This window comes from Elephantulus edwardii, unplaced genomic scaffold (genome assembly GCF_000299155.1).
Source record: "Elephantulus edwardii isolate Elephantulus edwardi_28Jun2011 unplaced genomic scaffold, EleEdw1.0 scaffold00103, whole genome shotgun sequence".
NCBI classification, from domain to species: Eukaryota; Metazoa; Chordata; class Mammalia; order Macroscelidea; family Macroscelididae; genus Elephantulus; species Elephantulus edwardii.
This window is the reverse complement of record NW_006399853.1, coordinates 2,418,580-2,438,305: the sequence shown is the minus strand read 5'-3', so window position 1 is coordinate 2,438,305 and position 19,726 is coordinate 2,418,580. Positions and strand designations below refer to the sequence as shown.

Sequence of the window (19,726 nt, the reverse complement as noted above, 5' to 3'; positions counted from 1 at the left end):
GGAAACTTCAGCCCCTTCAAAGTTGTCGTTGGATGTTGCTGGATCACTTATAGTGGAAAAAACCCAATGACAGAGGAAGGAAGTGGAGACAGATGAAGACAGCTCCCAATGGCTCCTTCCGTTCGGCATTCACACCGTTGTGTATTCCCTTCCTGCTGTACCAGGGTTCGTCTACGTGCCCAAAGGAATAGAGCAGAAGGGATGTGAGGTCACCGACAAGATGAGGTTATAAAAGAGACTGCACCTTCTCTCTCTCTCTCTCTCTCTCTCTCTCTCTCTCTCTCTCTCTTTCTCCCCTCTCTTCTTGGATCACTCATTCTGTTGTGAGTCCCTACAGAGAGGCCCACATTGCAAGGAAATGAAGCCGCTGCCAAGAGCTAGTGAAGAAGCAAGAACTGCCAGCGCCACAGTGTGAGCTTGGAAGTGGATCCTGCAGCTCCAGTCAAGCTTTCAGATGACTGCAGTCCTGGGAACAGCCTGACTACAACCTCAGTGGAGACCCTGAGCCATAAACAAGCACTAACTCATTGCCCTCAAGTCATAAGCAACTGATCCTCTAGCAGGTTTTCTGAAGCTGTACATCACAAGGGAAGAGACTGCATCTTTCTCTGGAGGAGAGGTGATGGGTTAGAACCACTTGCCTTTGCGTTGGAAGCACAACTCCTTACCTAGGAGTCCACCAGAGCTCCTTCAGCCATAGCTACCAGCTAGACTGTCCCCTAGAATACCTACCTCAGAAACTGTGAGTTTATAAATACTTCATAACTAATGCACATTTTGACCTGTGAAAGAGGAGTGATATCATAACAAAAATCTAAAATGTGGGCATGGCGTTGTCAGGGGGAAGGAACCTGAAGAATTTTGAGGTACATGCTAATAAAACATAAAGCACCATGAAACAACAGTTAATAGAAACAGGGGCTTTGAAAATAACTAAGTAAAGCTTTAGGGAAGTAAGAAACATGCCATTGGGAAGTAGAGGAAGAGAGATCTTGTTACGTAGCTGCAGAAAGAAGAGCAACACTGTTACCTGTGGTTCCTGGAGATGTGGAACACGTACCTAAAGACCTGGTGATGCAGCTGAGGAGAGTTTGAACTAAGGTTGAAATCACTACCTGGTTTCCTCGTGTTAGGTATGACAGGTAAGAGAAGAGGGCTAAGCTAAAAGACAGACTGGTCCAAGAAATAAACCAGGGTTTGATAGTTCTGAAGATGACCAGCCTTTCCAGGTGAGGGCAAATGAGGCTAATATTAAGAAATTACTTGGGAATACAAATTAAATCAAGGACACTCCCAGGAAAACATGGTCCACAGATGAGGCTGAGGATGTAACTAAGAAGTCCTCTGTTAAGATCTCAGAAAGATCAAAGGTTTTCACAAAGTTTTATGCAGGCCAATAACAACAACAACAAAAAAACAAGATTTTTAAGGTAGAGCTCCCAGATCTTCCCAAACAATGAAACTTCTAAAAAACTTAAGGGCACCACCATCTTTCTGTAGACGGTCAATGTACAGATAGGATTATTCTGAAGAGATGTGGTGACGGGTTTCTACTCAGTAGAACAGACCCCAATCAGATTCACAAGAGACTCATGGCATTTTTAAAAGAACTGTATCAGCAAAAACTCTACCCGTTTGCTAAATGGGACAGAGAGAGTCTCTGTAAATGATGAAAGAGAGTTGGACTCTTAATATTTTACTGGTGGAAGCCAGGTGATAAAACAAATGCAAATACATGCCACCTTTCATGGAAAAGGAAAGATGATTCCAAGGGTGGAACCAGGAAACAGCATATTCACTGGGCTAATGACTGGACTATAATCTTATGAGGGACCTAGAAGGTGGAGGAAGAGCCAAGAATCATGTAGAATAACCCTTGGGCAGGAGCAGGGATGAGTTCTATTCAAGGAACTTTCAACAGTTGCCTTGCTGGATTTCAGAAGAGCTATGACTCAATGACGCCTGTGAACTTCTCATTTCCTTCTTCTTGAAAAGGAGTGTCTATGGCAGTTCTTCGATGCCTTTCCAACCACTGTATATTAGGTATGTTGGGGTAAAATCTTTAAATCACAGACCTGTAGATCTAGAGGAGTTATACTTGAAGAACTATAACCATGGAGCCTCATCTGCACCTGAACCTGATTTAGATGATGCCATTCTGAACTTTGAGAGAATGCTATAATCAAATGAGGCATTGGAAGGTAGACAGATGCAGCTTAAAAGCTGGCTTTTCTATCCATTATCCGCTCTGGTCTCCAGCTACTTTAAGTGAAGACACATGGCTTTGCAAGTCATCAACAGCTGTGGGACTAGGGAGAGAGAGAGAGAGAGAGAGAGAGGGAAGGGAGGGAGCAAGTGAGTGCAAGAGCACTTTCCACAACTGAGCAGCAAGATTTGAGGGAGGCTGGAGCAAGACCCTGGTGATGATACGCTGGTGATGGTAGTGGAGAGACTGTGGCATTGCTGTGGAGAAACTGTGGCAAGGTCTAACCAGAGGAGTCCTGAGATAAAGGCCACAGCTAAAGGTTTTACTGTTCTTGTCAGATGACAAAAGGAAAAGCTCACTGTTGAACTAAATCCAGAGCCTGGACTAATTAAGGAATTGTGCCTTGGGACTGATGGACTTAAACCTGGACTTACACTGGGTGATATTCTTTGCCTCCCCTAATCTTCAGCTTACTTCCCTAATAAACCCCACTCCTGGCATCACAACTGTGAGTAAAGTCTGTAAGTCAACAATGAATATCAGACCTGAATGACTGGTAGAAAGAGGTGCAGGAGCATGAGTGGGTGCTGCATCTGACTAAGCAGGCAGTTGAGACAGGTCCCCTTTATGAAAAGCACAGAAATCAGACTCGGCCACCACCACCTCCACACTGCATCTGTTCCTTCCATAAGAGTGAAAAAAAAAGGATAAATTCCCAACAAATGAATGGACAGAGAAGCTGAGGTATATTCACACAATGGAATACTACACTGCATTGAAAAACAAGGAACTCATGCAATATTATTCAAAATGGGTGATTTTGGAGGACATTATGCTGAGTGAAACATCTCAGTCACAAAAGGGCTGGTGCTTCATGGTGCCACTATTGTTGAGCGAGACTGCCATCAGGGTTGGAGTGAGATTGAGAAAAATTGGATAAATTATGTATACTGCATTGAAACAGATGAGGGAGAGAACTGTTTGAAAGCAATATATGATTGGGTATTATTGTTATGACAAGAGTCCAGAATGAAGGTTGCATAGTGGAGTGTACTCGGGGAGGGAGGGGGCGTATTCTATACCAATGAAATAATTTTTCTTTTACTTTTCAAAGAGTAGAGCAAACTGGGGGGAGGGGTGGGCAGGGAGAAAAATGCAACACTGAGGGTATGGAAATCCAAAATCTCTGTAAACATTCATTAAAATTAATTTTTTAAAAATGTTAAAAATGGATAAATTATGAATTCACACAAAAAGGATGTGACATTACTGAAGGCCAGGGGGTGGACTATTAATATGCTACCTCTCAAGATAGTCCCCACTTTCTGAGGTTTCATCTTTGTACTGTCCTCTCCCCCTATACTGAACCAAGGTTGGTCTGTGTGACCAAGAGACTACTTGTCACTTCTCTTTGGTGTCTAGCTATCTTGTCTTTCTCAGATCCCACTCGAGTATAAGTTGGTTTTCATGTAAGGAGCAGCTCTATATAGAGGTCTGCCTAGTGACCAACAGCCAATGAGGAAGTGACACCTGCCAACAATCTTGTGAGCATGCTTGAAAGTAGATCCTCTAGTCCCAGATGAGCCTTCAGATGCCAGCAGCCAAGCTAACACCATGACTACAATCACATGAGAGTCCTTGAACCAGAACTCTTCAGTTAAACTGGTTTTGGAATCCTGACTTTCAGAAACTGTGTGAGATAATTTTTTTAAAAATTTTATTATTTTTTGTGTGTGTACCATCAAATCAGATCTGACTGGTACAGGAGGAGAGTGTCCCCTCCTTCTCCAGCAGAGCATCTGGTGGATTTGAATCGCATACCTCTGGAATTGCAGTGTAGCTTCCTGCCACTAGGCCACCAGAGCTCCCTGAGATAATATATTTTACATTTTGCTTATTGTTTGGTTGATCGTGCTTTGTTTTGTTGTCTTTTTCTTTTTGTCTTAAGTGTGAAATTTTGGAGTAATTATTTATGCATTAATAGATTACTAGTACAGACATACAGAACCATCTCAGTTTCCAGGAAACTATCATTGGGAAAATTGCTCTGTAGGAAGGAGAAGTATGTATCACTCATTCCCTCACCCATGCATACACACATACATACACTCACCATCACCAAATAAAAAAACCCAAACTTAATACCATGGAATTGATTCTGTTTCATGACAATCATCCAGTTTCCAATTCTGTAAATCTTAATGGCAGCACACCGTCTTATCTCTGTTCCCTTGGAGCAATCAGTGGATTCGAATAAGTGGCTTCTCTGTTAGCGGCCCACCATGTAATGAGCCACCAGAGCCTCCTGCTGTCCACACAGCAGGCGTGTAATACAAACACAGAAACGGGACTCAGGTTGGTGTGGCCTTGACATTTTACTCACTTCCAAAGCACTTCCTCATTTGAATGAATCACAAAACAACCTTACAAGTTGGATGTCCTAGTTTATAAGGAGAAACAAGCTTCAGAGAGTTGAACAGACGGCTCCACATCTAGTAACAGGAGGAAATGAGAGTCACACCAGGTCTAGACATCTCATTATACTCAAGGGACTGACTGCACTCTTGGCTGGAACCTGAGCCAACAGTTGCTTATAGTAAGAGACTTCAGGAGGTGAATGTCGTTGCAAAATGGGCTTTCTGCAACCAAAATATCTGCCTTCAAAAAAATACAGCCATCTACTCTCAGTCTCAAGATTAGCTGCAGATGTGATAAACTTGGGGACCAGGACCTGCTCTAGAGTAATGGGAAGTGGGGGCTCGCCCTAGCCCCACGGAAGGGTGATGGTGAACCGGGAAGCAGACATGTTTTCTTCAATTGCTTACATAGCAAACACAAAACCAAACAAAATCACAGCTTCGGCCAAGGAAGGGATTGGGACTGTGGGGACTTAGAGGTAGCTGGCTTGGCTCTGCCTAGAGCAGTTCTGTGACCACCTGCCTTCCTCACCCCTGACTGGACTTCTCCAACCTTCTGGAGTATCAGGGCAAAGCCTGAACCCTGTCCTTTGCCTGTCCCGCCCCAGTCCCTGCTCAGTGTCCCCCCCGCTCTCCCTCCCCCAGCTGCCGGTCCACCGGTGCCAGGTTTCCCCGCTCAGGGTGACCAGGCCATGCCATCTGCTCCCTGGCACACAGAGCCACCTGGAACAAGGGTTCACTGCCGCCGCCCAGACAGCCGGCCGAGCAAACACACGCACGGCTCCATATGGTTGACTCTTGTTTTCTCCCCTAAAAACATTCCTCACCTCTTTTTCAAGTTGTGTGCATGTCTTTTTCCAAGTTCAGTATCAACCCTAACAAGAAAAAGCCTGAAATTGGATCCTTTCACTGACCAAACCCTGTAACATCAGAATTAGAAGGCCTCCTGTGGCACCAAAGAGAGAGGTGGGCTTGGCTCACAAAGGCAGGGAGGAGGTGGATGCAGGCAGCCGCACCTCACAAGGTAGTGGTGACCTGGGGGGACATCGGTTCTAATGGGATTGGACGCTCACGACTGGATACCCAGCCAGCAGAGCCTCCGCACACATACCTTCTCTTGAAAATGTTCAGGACCCTGAACTGGGGCAGATTGAGGGGCTGGTGAAGCAGCGAGCTGGCACAGGGCACCTGCTTTTGTTCTCTGCACATTCTGTGCTCCGAGGTGACTTAGAAGTTGGGGGCTCATCCTTTGCATACAGATGAATGGGCTCCCTGCTGGCCCCCAAATCCCTCAGCAGCCACACCTGCCCTGAGTGAGCCAGGGGAAAGGAACATGGCAGGGGATGCTCTCAGTCACGTCCCTGCCCTCCCTGACATTATGGAAAGGACAAGAAAGAGGGCAAAGGAGAACTGAAGAATGACAGTGATGGGTGGAGGGGACGGAAGTGCAGGTGAGTCACAGAATGACCAGGAGCAGCAAGGGCAGGTGTGAGGAGAGACAGGAGAGGCCAGGGGCCGGGCCAGGCTGTACAGGCAGGAGCAAGCCTGGCTTGACCAAGGGGCCCAGAGAAGGCTGACCTGTGTGGCAAGAGGGGAGGTGGGGGCAGGACCATTTCTCCCTGTCAGGTGAGGGGAGGCTCAGGTAAGCCCGGCTCCTATAAGGGCTCCTGAGGGGCTATATTTAGAAGAGTAGGAAACCGTTCAAAAGGAACTCAGATGTTGTGACCAAAAGGCTGGTGGTTCAAACCCACTCAGTTGTTCTGTGAACAAAGACTGGCCAATCTGCTTCCTTAAAAAGAACACAGCCCAGGTGAGCTCTGGTGGCCTAGTGGCAAGAAGCTGAACTACAATCCCAGAGGTGCGAGGTTTGAATCCACCAGATGCTCTGCTTTAGGAGGGACAATCTCCTCCTGTACAGTCAGATGTGATTTGCCAGTACGTACACACACACACACACACACACACACACACACATGAAATAAAAAGAACACAGTCCAGGAAACATGATAGAGCAGTTCAACTCTGTCACAGGGGGGTCACTATGATTAAATAAAAGCCAAACAAAAAAACAAAAACAATCTAACCAAAAAAAACCCCAAACCCAGAAAAACTCATTGGTACCCAGCAACATCGCAACAAAATTCTCTTTAGTAAAACCTCCCAAAATCGCCAGTGTGTCCACGTGATGGAACTATAACTCTGAAACTCATCATGAGTGGCTCAAGAGGGTGAGTGTCCAGATACAAGCTGGAGCTTCAGAGCCTGACCCTGCTGTGCGCTGCGTGGCTCTGCCTGCCCGTCTCTGGGCCTTCTCAGAAAGGAAGGACGGCTCCAGCAAGCCCACCCCCTGACACATATTCAGGTGTTCAGAGAGCAGGAGACGATGACATGAACTGTCACTTCAGAGGCAGTCACACCAGGGACTTGAGGATACTTTAATTTCCCCAGGGGGGCTGAGGACACCACCTCTGGGGGCCCCAAGGGCCTGTCTCCCCGAGTTATTTTCTATCTGTTAGCTGGTGTCTTACCTAATTGAGGCCCTGCATCACTTCTGGAAACCAGGGTTTCCCAAAATACTCCCAACCCTCATAGAGGCCACCTTGGCTTCCCCAAAACACACGCATTGGAATAAATGGCTAAAATTAAATTACTGGGAAGACTCAGAAATAACTCTCGGAGCTCGGGGTAAACGCTGACCCAGCCAGGAAGGCTCCACGGTATTTTTAAAACCTGTGCCCTGCCACTGCTGGGGATCCCTGGGAGGAGGGTGCAAGGACCCTCACACCTGGGCTGGTTCTCTGGGGACCCGAGGGGAGCTGGCAGCTAGAGGAAACTGTGTGATGTCCTTTCTGTGTGAGCTGTCAGCCTCCCTGGGACTCACAGCACCCCTGCCTCCAGCCCCTCGCTGGGTGGGGCACAATAACCTGGAAAATGGCTTGTCTAGGGCAGGACTCTCTAAATATGTCCAAGGAGTCACGCGGAGAAGGGACAGAATCTACAGGAAGGGTTGGCCCAGTAGACGGGTCAAGAAGGCCAAGGGTGGGCGACCCTATCTGAAACGAGGGCCTTCAGAAGTCAACACTCACTTGTATATTTGGTCTCCCCACAAAGAGGAGCACGCTGCCTGTGCATACATGTAAATCAGGGAGGGTGTGTGAAGGAGGCCGTGACCCGGCAGAGGAAGAAGAGAAGCTCTTGGCAAACGAGTGTACAGAGCAGTGTGTCTGAGGCCTGAAAGCCTGGGTTGAAATTCTGGCTCAACTACTTCCAGCTGTGTGGCTTTGGGCAAGTCCCTCCACTGCTCTAAGTTACAGTCCTCATCGGTGACATAGAAATGGTAACTGGAGAGGAGCTCTGGTGGCCTAGTGGCAAGAAGCTGCAACTACAATCCCAGAGGCGAACGGTTCAAATCCACCAGATGCTCTGCCGGGGAAGGAGGGACAATCTCCTCCTGTACCAGTCAGATCTGCTTTGACGATACTCGCACACAAAAATAACAAAATAAAAAAAATTTAAAAAAAAAAAAAAAGGAAAAAAGAAATGGTAACTGGGTCTCCCCGCCACTGGGTTTCCAAGGCTGTAAGTTACAGGGAAGATTGCCCTTCTTTTCCACTGGTTTAAGGAAAAGAGTTCTTTACCTCTCTTCAGTCTTGTTTTCTTCTTTGCTGTTTAAACAATTTACTGTGTGGAACACCACACACATCTGTAATAAAACATTTGCCATTTTAAGCAAAAGTTAAAAGTTTAAGTGTACAGCTCAAGGCCACTCATTATAGTCACCAAGTTGTGTAGCAATGATGACTATTATTCCCAAAATTTTTTCATCACACCCAATAGAAATTCAGTATCCTTTGAACAATAATTCCCCATTACCCTTTCTTCCTACTTCTGGTAACCATTAACCAGCCACACAGTCCCTGCATTTATCTATTCTAGCTATTCCAGGTAAGCGAGATCATAGGTAGCCTTTTATTTTTAAAATTTAAATATATTTTCCCCCCTAGCCTTTTGTGGCTTTTCCCGCAGCACACCATTCTCAAGGTTCTTCATTAGGTCTTCACTCTTGTTCACGGCTGAGTAATATTCCATCACATGGACACACCACATCTTCTTTATCCACTCATTTGCTGATGGGCACAGTTTTTTGAATGCTATCCAGGGATGTGTTTTAGGTAGAGTCTGGACTAAACATGGGCTCTGTGGTGTAGGGATTTCTCTGCCCCAAAACCATGACAGAAACCAGATGCCACAAATGCTGGTTTCTCCCTTCCCCACACAGGACCCAGGGCATGGAGGCGGGGGAGGGGCCGAAGAGCGAGCATCAGGGAGAAGCGAGGTCTCAGGTTTTCTGCGGGTGTACTCGGTGGACAGGTCAGCCTCCCCACACACTTGCCACACATGCCACCAGCCACCAGCATCCCTATGTCCATGCTTCAAGTTCTGGGAACACAAGGAAGAAGGGACCCAGGAGGCTCCCTGTTTCCTCAGGCTCCCTCGACTGGTGAGGGCTGAGCTGGCTTTGAGGCCGAGTGGGGCCAACCAAGGAGGTGGCCCTGCCATCACAGCAGGGTGACACGGTGACTGGTGCCAGAGGCCCACTCCCTTGGGGACTTCGCTTGTCTCCTTCCTCTCCAGTGAAGGTAAAGGAAGGGGGAGTTAGCGTTTGCAACCAAGGCCCCAATGCCCATCATTTCATCAAGAGAGGCTGCATCAACTGAGGAAAACTTATGAAACCAACTCGGGGTGCTGGTCTCTGGGACGACCACCCCATCCCAGACACATGCCCACTGGGGGTGGCATACACCCTGCCTCTGCTTCAGTCAGTTGTCTTGACCTCTAGGGATTAAGGGGTCAGAATGATGCCTTTCTCTGGGAAAAGGGAGATGGTGCCCCTCAGGGTACAGTGATGCTCAGCTTCACAATGGCAGGCACAGCACGAGGAGGTGCCACTCTGGTCCTCAGGCTCTACCCGCCCGCAGGCTGCCTCCTGTGCACGGACAGCCCCATGTGGATGCAGGCCTTGGACCCGGTACCTCCAGGAGTCAGTGCCAAGGAAGGCTGTGCAGGAAGTTCACATCTGGCAAGAAGCTGGAGAGGGTGTCCAGGGCAGGAGCTGGGGAGAGTATCCAGGGCCAGAGGAAGGGGAGTGTCCAGGGCACCGGTGGGGGACGGTGTCCAGGGTGGAATGGGGAAGGCTGTGCAGGGCTCGGGTGGGAAAGGTATGTAGGGCTGGGATGGGAGCGGGTCTTCAGGGCAGAGGTGGGAAAGGCTGTCCAGGGCAGGGGACTGGGGGTAGGGGGCGGGTGTCATGGCAGGGGGAGGGAGAGGGTATTAGGGCACAAGTGGGGAAAGGTGCCCAGGGCTGAGGTAAGGGATGGTCTTAGCGTAGGAGTTGGGGTAGCAGTGTAGCGGTGAGGAGGGTGCCCAGGGTAGAGATGGAGAGTGTCCAGAGCAAAGGGTGGGAGGGTGTCCTGGGCAGAGGTTTAAGAGGATGTCCAGGGCAGGGGGCGCAAAAGAATGTCCAGGGCAGAGGTGAGGCTGGGCCAACCTCAGGGGGTCCTAGAAGCAACTTGCTCTGTCCAGGGTGCTGGGCACTGCATGCGGTAACGGGTGCTCTAGGCTGCCCAGGTTTGCATTGAGGCTGGGGCTTCTCTGAGCTCCAAGGCGCTCCTCCCAGCACAGACCTGGACATCTGGCTCCACGAAGTGAGCGCTCTTCTTCCACAGAGCCGCTGGGGGTGGGCGTAGGAGAGGAGGAGAGGATCCTAAAAATATTCCCAATCTGACTCATTCTGCTTAGAATCTGACAGGGCCGCCTGCCAGGTGGGGGTTTGCCTGTCCTATTTTCTTATCTATCTTTAGCAGGGACTTAATGAGGGCAATTTCCTTGCTAGGATGGAAAGACAAACTGGGGGCAACGTGAGAGTGGATCTGTCTCAATCTCCCTGGGGCTCCTGGTGACAGATGACGATGACAGTGACTGCAGGGCTGAACGTCTGTGAGGCTTTCAGGGAGGTGTCATCCAGGACAGGGCAGTGATGGCTGCTTAGACTCCCAGGGAGGTGGCCACAAGCCGAGGGTGTGTCTTTCTCCCCCCACTGTTCCCCTAGACAAAACCCTCCACTGGAGGCTGGCATCTTACACCTCACAACCTCACCCTTTACCTTCAGATTCTCACGTGCTGAGGGCATCTGAGCTCACATAAAGAATGGGACAACACTGTCCTGTCAAGGGAACCCTTCACAGATGACTCCAGCCTTGTCTGAGGAGCTCTGGAGAACAGGCAACGGTAGAGATGCTAGCTTCATGCCTTGAGTCGGCTCTGACCCAACATGATGGAACGCTGCCCACTGCTGTCCACTCCAAGCTCACTGTCCACGGCTACGGCTATTGTGTCAAGTACTCTCATTGAAAATTTATCTCATTTTCCCTGCTCCTCTGTTGTCCAAACTACACACATGTTGTTTTTGTTGCTGTGTGTCAAGTCAGAACCAACTCACAGCTGATCCTACAGTGGGTTTTCAGAGACAGTAAATCTCAGGGGAGGAGCGTGCCCATCCTGCTCCCATGGAGCTGGTGGATTTGAACCACCTTCCTTTGGGATTGCAGCACAGCTTCTTACCACTAGGCCACCAAGGATCCAGAACGACATACATAGGATGGTGTTATATATTTGGTTCATGTCTCAGGAGGGGCCAGTCCTTGGAAAAAAGACATCATTATGGGAAAGGTCAGTGGACGAGAAGACCCTCAAGGAGATGACACAGTAACAGTAACAATGAACTTGAACACGGCTGGAGATTGTGAGGATGGACTTGTAGGACACGGCAAGGCTCAGATCTGCTGCTCATGAGCCACTCTGGGTCACAGTAGACTCGATGGCACCTAACAACAACACACACACCCATCCTGGGTAGAAGTTAGTCCAATTTTCAAAAACCAGAAAAGTTTAGCTATCATCTTTCCCAAAGAGATGTCCACAAGGGTGACTTGGAAGAAAAAAGGTGGTCACTAATAACTGGTATAGGTCCACACAGACTAGGCTGAGATCAAGCCAGCAGCCCTTCTGAAAGCGTTCCTAGACTGATACTTTTGTGGAGCAGCTGGTGGATTCAAACTACATGCCTTTGGGATTGCAGCACAGCTTCTTGCTGCTAGGCCACCAGTGCTCCCTATAATGCCGGGGGTCCTGCCCGCTGGTATAAGCGATATAGGTAATGTTGCAGGGAGCCTGCACAGTCCTTTCTGAAGGGTGACACTGACTCGTCCACACTGAATAAGCTTGGGCCCCAGCGAGGGTTCACAGTGGCAGAGGCCAGGGCAAAAGGGTCTGGGATTCACAATTGGCTTTACCGTTAGAAGCTAGCAAGCCACAGTCAGGGTCACTTGAAGGACACAGGCATCGATAGTGCTGGGGGCTCTGACACCTCCCTGCCTTGTCCAGGATGTAGCCTGACTCTGCACCACCTGGGGGACCCAGGTACAGCAGGAGTGAGGACAGTTCGCCCCTCGCCAGTCTCACGCCACCACTGAGCTGTCTGACACTAGGGTGGGAACGGCCGCGGCATTCTTGTCATGCCTTTCAAATCTGCTTTGTACATGGAGTAAATGAACTGTTCTGAGATCTCACTTAATGAAACGAATTAATTTGCAGAACGGCGCTCTGTCTCCCGGGCTGCCTGGCATCCACGGGGATGGATCTCAGAGGCCTCCATTAACCCGTCTGCTCTCACTGCTAAGGGCAGGCCGGTGGCCTGCAGGGTCCACCTAGACTCCCAGCAGTCTGGAGCTGGGCTCTGAGGAGCCGGCTGACTCCGCCTTTCTCGTCTATTTAGCTCAGCTGGGGAAAGTGGCAGCCGTGGGCTCTGCCCATCTGGCTCTGCTTCCAGGGAGCTATGTGGGGGCGACTCCCAGGGAGGGCGGGGAATCCCTGGGCTCAGCACCTGCTTCGCTGCAGCTTTCACCATCCTCCAAGGAGACATCTTCCCTTCTCCATCCCAGCAAATCCGACTGCGTCTTACGGCTCAGTTCTGTTCCTCTCCCCACCCCACCCCGCCATGACTGCTCCTTTTGAACCTCCTTGTATTCACAATTCCACCCTGAGTCGGTGCTGACTCACAGCTACCCCCATGTGTTACAGAGGAGAACAAACTCTCCACAGTCTCCTTGGCTGTAATTGTGACAGAAGCCGATCGCCAGGCTTTTCTTTTGCGGCACCACTGGATGAGTCCCAACCATGAACTTCAAGATTCGTGAAAACAAAAATACTCATTGCCATTAAGTCAGATCTAACTTCTAGCTGGCCTTGCAGTGGGTTTTCAGACGCTAAAAACGGCACAGGAGAGAATGCCCATCTTTCTCCAAAGGTAGATTTGAACAGACATCTTTAGGTTGGTAATGCAGTTGGTAATCCCCAGGGACTACACTGCTAGAGTTTTGCAGCTGAGAGCAAACCACCGCAGAACCCACAGACCATATTTCAGTACTCGGACGGGGATGCTATGAGGTTCCATGTAACTTTCTAGCTGATTCTGGAGTCAGGGTCACGAGGTCAGGCCACAAAATCAATCTGGAACCTGGAAGAGGATAAGGAACCTTGTGGGCAGAGACCATGCCCAGCTGAACACAGGATGCAACACAGTGACTCCTAGTGGAAGACACGAGCAGTGATCCGTATGCTGCCTGTTGAGCTCAGTCAGGCCAAAGCACCTCATCCCACCAGCTGCTGGGAGCAACTGATGCTTTCAGATCCTCCTCCTGCCTTGTCCCTGTTTCAGCCTCATGGCCCCATCCTGAATGAGGAGCGCGGTGCTGGCTTTCTGATTCCCAATAGATAACTGAGGTCCTTAAAGCTCTGGCTGCCCTCAAGGACCTCAAATTGGCAACTGTAATTTGAAGGTTAGTTTGGACCTTAGGGGTGGTGAGCCCATGCTGATGGAGGACGAGAACGCTTGCACAACTCAATGAATGCAATCCATGCCAATGGATAGCACACGCAGGAAGTATTGAATTGGTATATGTTCAGCACGTTCTTGACAATATCAACAAATAAATATCAAAAGCCATGTAGACCTGCCGCTGTTTTCCCCACTCCAGGGGCCTCTCAGGTGGTAAGGACAGGTGGACAGTGATGGCTCATGGACTGGCGGCCACTGTCAGTTCACACCAGCTGCACAGAATTGCCCATCTGACCCCTTGAGGATCAAGAGGTTCATTCCCTGAGCTTGGCTTTTGTGCGGCTGAAAGTCCTGCGTCCACCTGAGCTGTTTCCTCTGGATCGGGACCCTGAGCATGAAGCTGTGTCACTCACCCCTCCGTGTAAATGGTTCATGTCCTTTCCTCCAGGCCTCTGCTTCCCTGGCCCCGGCCTCCAGCCTTTCCCCACCGGACACAGTTTCTATCCCTTTAATCATCTTTATTGCTTGGCGTTGGACCTGGTCCCGGGCTCACATCCTTTTGGAGCCGTGCTGACCTGAACCGGGCCTTAGTCACAGCGGGGCTCGGCGGAAGCTCAGCCTCCCAGTTGGCCTGGTGCGCGCTCTTCCCACACTCCCCGGCCGGGCCATTGCTTTCCGGAGGCCTGGCACTGGCCATGCGCTCGGGGGACGCCTGCTGAGCGAGGCAGCCGGGCCCAGAAATGGACACGTGGACTTACTGGCCGCAGAGCAGCCGCTGCCACTGCCTGGGTCCCGAGATATAGGTCAGAGGGTGACCTCTCATCCGGAAGCCAGCACCTCTTGAGACACACATCATCAGTGACCTTTGGCCCCAGGGACACTGGGGAGGGAGATACGAAGCCTGTGCAGATGCTCCCTCTTTTTCTCGCCAGGACTCAGAAACCAGGAATTAGTTACCTCCCATGCTGCAGAGCAAAAAGGTAGCACGCACAGACACAATGCAACAAACCATACACTGGCTGGTCCAGGGCTTGGCCCAGGTCTCTGCGCTCAATTTCCCTTCTGCTGTGGCCACACACAGTGCCTGGCGGGACTGGTTTCTATGCCAGGACTGCCTTCCTCTCAGCAGGCAGTGTGTTTACTGTCCTTGTGAATGGTTTGAAAGCCATCATCACAGGGCGTTCTGGTGTCCTCCCCCATCCTGGGGGCTGTGGCCACTTCACACTCCTCCATCACAGCCTCCCTGGGGAGCACGCCTCCGTGGGGAGCACGGCTGGGCACTGCTCAGCTTCAGCCTTCAGCCTCAAGGAGCTGGTCCCCCAGGAGGAGAGCTGGCACTTGTGATGTTCTGAGCACCGGCCACCCACTGGGCTGTTTCACAGCTCTCTCTGGACATTCTCTGCTCATTAAAGGTAAAACCACAGCCATCATCGCCATCTCAGAGACAATTCCCCAGGGAGGAACACCCACTTCAATTCCTCAGGCAGACGTCTTTTCTCATTTTTAAAATTTCCACCCAGAAATAATTTATGCCTATTGAAGCACAAAGTATATTCGAGGCATCCCCCCTTGCACAAATGGACAAATGTGACAAGCACTGTTCGGCACCTGGCGAGCTTCGTTCAAAACGAATCTTAAAAACCTTTTCATATCAGAGGAAAGAAGAAAATCAAAGATGCAGGGAAACAATTAGTGCAAAGCACCAGTGAACTGTGTGAATGCCAGGCTCTACAAATCAGAAGAACTTGATGGTACATGGTGACAGTTGTTGGCTACAATAAAAAGAATGAGAATCAGAAGTTCTGGATAAAATGGGAAGAAAATGTGGACCAAAACGCAAAACAAGTTCTTAGAAACTCTTCAAGTCTGGAACTGCACTCAGCCCTGTGGCTCAACTTTCAAAGGATAGGTGAGCGTATACTATCGGGGAGGCACGAAGTCCTTAGAACAATCAACCATATGATCAAAAGGGCAGCATTTGCACATGGGTCAAACACAGAAAGCAGGAAAGGACAGGAAAGAAGGGTGTGTGGAAGTCAGAAACATAAGGAGGAAATGGGAAGAGTGCTGCTTCCATGTGGAGACTGAACCCAAACGTCGCGAAACAGAATGAGGATGAATGGTTGAATGGAAAGCTAATTTTTTTTCTCTCAAGATTCACTCAATCCACTACATGGCATTTGAAAAACCCTTCTCATATATAAGAGCGCCTTTACAAGTGTACACGTTCCCAGTGTTGTGGTTCCTTATCAGGGCCACACCATGGTGACTTGAGGGTCCACCTACGGGGCCCCTTCTTATCACCCTGGACTGCGTTCCAGGGGAGAGCTTGCTCCTGGCTCCATTTAAGCAAGGCTGTCTGGGCATCCAAGGGAAGCAGCATGTGCCCTGTGGTAGCAAGATGAAGCAGCCTGCTTCTGTAAAGACTACAACCTTGGGAAAACCCCACGGGACAATGCCACTTGGCCCTGCAGAGTCTCTGTGAATTGACAGCAATGGCAATGCATTACTGGGTTTGCACATGCCATTGCGGGTAGTGTATCTATTGCGGCAGTGTTGCAACAGGACAGGGAAGGGGGGAGGACAGAGACTTGGGAAGAAGGGGCTCTGGGGTTCACCTGGAAGCTATTTCTCACACCAGGCAGCCAGCCCCACCTCATCTCCAAGACTACTACTGATATTTGAGGCCGGTGGAAAAGTAAAATCTGGGCTGTCTCCCAGAGGGACGACACAGAGACAGAGCCTAAAGGGATCACTCCTGGGCCATGCAGGGGAAGTGTGACCACCTGCACACAGCAAACTCTCCAGCCGGTAACCAACTGCAACATCGCTACCTCACCTCACTGCAACCAGCTAGTAACAGGAAAAGTGTCACACAGTCTGAAACAGCGCTAAAGCCAATGGCCAAAGTCAATGACAATGTCTCCTACCTCCGGTCATTTCTCCTCCTCCGGAACAACTTCTTCGTGTGCGCAATCTCTGCTTCGTGCGGCATTGGGTGGTAACCCTGCATCAGGGGGAGAGAGAGGGGGGAAATCGTCAGTGACTTGTGAAGAGAGCAAAGGACTCTCGGACTGAACTAGCTACAGGTCGACCTTGAACATACAGCAGGCTTGGTGCTACATCAGTGCAATAAAACAAATGCGGCAATAAGCTGAATCACACACATTGTTTGATTTCCGCAGTGCTTATCAAAGGGAGGCAATGACGACGACAAAGAGAGAGCTATATTGGCCTAGTGGAAAGGAAGCTATGCTACCAAGCCAAAGGTGGGTGATTTTCATCTGTGGCCCTCGGCTGGGTTCAAATTGTTTTCCTGTCAAACATTGTTCTAGGTGGTATAGCACTGGTCTGTGCGTTGCTGTACAGAGGTAACTCGTGGTTGCTGTGATGCTCAAGACTGTGACAGTGATGTGCCAATCGTGGTAATGGGTACCCATGGTGGACAGTGTTGGCTGGAGCTTCCCGACTAAATCAAGCCTGGAAGCAGGAGCGGCATCCACTTCCGAAATGGCTTTCCTCCGGAAACTCTATGTACAAACAGTGCTCAGGCCGTTCATTCATAGGGTCGCTATGAGTCATCTACGACTCGACGGCATCAAACAACAACATCAAAGGGAGGAGGACTTGAAGTGTTTGCTGTAGAAGATCAAAGCCTTCAATATGGAGTGTATCCCAACATCAGGGAAAAAAAAAATCTCACCATTGTACTGCTAGGTAACATCATGATATTTGGGGGGGAACCCCTGATCTTGTCAACAATTTCATCTTACTTGGATCTACAACCAACAAGCTTGGTGCCAACAGTCAAGTAATCAGGGGATATATTGTATTGGGCAAGTTGGCAATCAGGGACCTCTCCAAATTAATGAAGAGTGATGATGCTAGTTTGAAGATGAAGGTGTGCCTGATTCAGGCCATGGTCTTTTCAGTCACTTGCTATTCATCTGAGAGGACAATGAATAAAGATGACAGAAGAAGAATTGATGCCTTTGAGCTGTGGTGTTGGAGAGAAATGCTGAATATCCCATGGACTTCCAAAAGAACAAACAGACGTATCTTGGAGAAGGCGTAGCTAGAGTGCTCCTTGGAGGCAAACATGGCAGTTTCACCTCACATCCTTTGGGCATGCTGTTGGGAGAAGCTACTCCTTGGAAAGGGAAATCATGCTTGAAAAGGTGAAGTCAGGTGACAGAAAGGCAGATCTTCAACCAGATGCACTGACACAGTGACTGTAGCAACGTGCTCGAGTGTGACAGAAATTATGATAATGGCCCAGGACAGAGCAGGCAGTGTTCAGGTGTATTGTTCATAGGGTCTCTATGAGTGGTACCTGACAGCATCTAACAACAAAAACATACTATAGTCCATTAAGTAATCCAAGTGGGGTAGTGTTGGGGGTTGCTAACCAAAAGGTGATTGATTCAAATCAAATCCACCCCTTACTCCCATAGGAGAAAGGTAAAGCAGTGTAGTCCTATTAAGATTGACATAGCCCTGGAAACCTGATGGAGAGGTACCATGAGTTAGAATCTAGTAGAATACGGTGGGTTTGGGTTTGGGTGACAGTCCACTAAGTATGCAATAGTATTATGAGAAAGTTTAAAATACTGTGAGAATTACCGAAATGTAACACAGAGATATGAAGTGAGTACACGCCGGTGGAAAAATACCCCTACAGACAGGTACCATGAACCTTCAAATTAATAAATATCTGAAAAGTACAACAAAGCAGAGTGCAATAAAACTGGAAGTGTCTGGATGCAAAAACTACGGCACAAAAGATCACGTTCCGAGAGTGACTTTGATGATCAAATCTAGACTGGAAAACAGAAGACAAAGAATGAATTACCAGGAGATGATGCTGGAATTGCAGATTCAAACAACAGCAGGGACAAAGGGACTTTGGGAGCCATCCTAGCCAAACCCTCAGGTATAACCTTATCTATAAGACAAGAATACTCACAATCAGAAGTGAGTGCGCAGGTTCAAGGTCTTGCAGAGAACCAGAAGCAGAGCTGGGACCAGATATTGAAGTTCACAGGTTACAGAACTGAAATCAACCTACTTCCCTAAGTCTCAAGATTCCTGACAAAACGGGATGTTCACACTTCTCTAGAATGTTTGAAAGACCAAGGAAATGAAGCCTGTGCACCCGAAACCTGTACAGAAGCAATTTGTTACAAACCAGGCTTCCTTATCCTAGTTGAAACGATCCCCAGGGATTTGTACCCAAGACTCCTTAACTGCCTGGGGGTATTTTTTTTTGGAAACGTGCAAATTAGCTACAACCCTCTTTAAGCTGTAAAGGCAGCACTGGAACAAGTTCTAAGGGTGACCTTTTTTGTCTATTTATATTTTTACAACAAGGTAGGAAAGAGATTCTCCATCTACTGCTGGGGCCAATCCTGCAAATGCCGGGCTCCAGGAAGAATTCTCTACAAAGGACAGGAAGCCAATTGCAGCTGAATGACTCCTGGAGACTCCATGTATAACAGTAAAACTGTGCTACACAGACTTCAGTGCTCCAGAGGTCTCAGTGCTCCAGGGACTTTAGTGCTCCATGGGCTTCACTGCTCTGGGGACTTCAGTGCTCCAGGGACTTAGTGCTCTGCAGACCTCAGTGCTCCAGGGACTTCACTGCTCCACAGGATCCAATGCTCTACAGGATTCAGTGCTCCACAGACTACAGTGCTCCACAGGCTTTAGTGCTCTAAGGACTTGAGTGCTCCAGCAGTGCTCCACTGTCTTCAGTGAGCAACTTTGCAAGTAGATCTCCAAGCCTTTCCTCCACATGTCTTCTTGGTGCACTCACCCACCCAATCCTTCAGTCAGCAGCCGCCCAGGGAGTTGTTCTGACCACCCCTTTCCCTGGTGTGTCCTCCCACCCCCACTCCACTTCACCGCTGAATGTGTGCTCCGGTGGGAACACAGGACGTGGGAATACTGCCATTATACTACGAGTAGCTTGGAGTGGAGCAGAGGTACCTGGGTCTGCTGGTCTGACAGAAGGTCCTGGGAGAGGGGAGTGGTCTAGCTGTGGCCTGGGGAAACGAGCACAGATCCTAGTGCAGAATCCACAGCCTGAGCTGACACCCTAACACAGAGGGCACTTGAGCCCTGGTGTGCATGGGATGAAAGAAGGGGGACAGAGCCCCATCTGGTGAGGAGTGGTCAGCAGGGTCTATTTGCCAAACCTCACACTTA

The 19,726-nt window shown here is 49.3% G+C and overlaps 1 protein-coding gene across 2 annotated transcripts in view; it reads right to left on the bottom strand.

The window, feature by feature from the left end:
- CTIF (CBP80/20-dependent translation initiation factor) overlaps positions 1-19,726 on the bottom strand; it is a 237,147-nt gene that overhangs the window by 148,451 nt on the left and 68,970 nt on the right. For both annotated transcript variants that reach the window (XM_006891699.1, XM_006891700.1), the window contains exon 6: positions 16,450-16,526. In XM_006891699.1, coding sequence (XP_006891761.1) covers positions 16,450-16,526 — 77 coding nt within the window. The remainder of the gene's footprint in view (positions 1-16,449; positions 16,527-19,726) is intronic.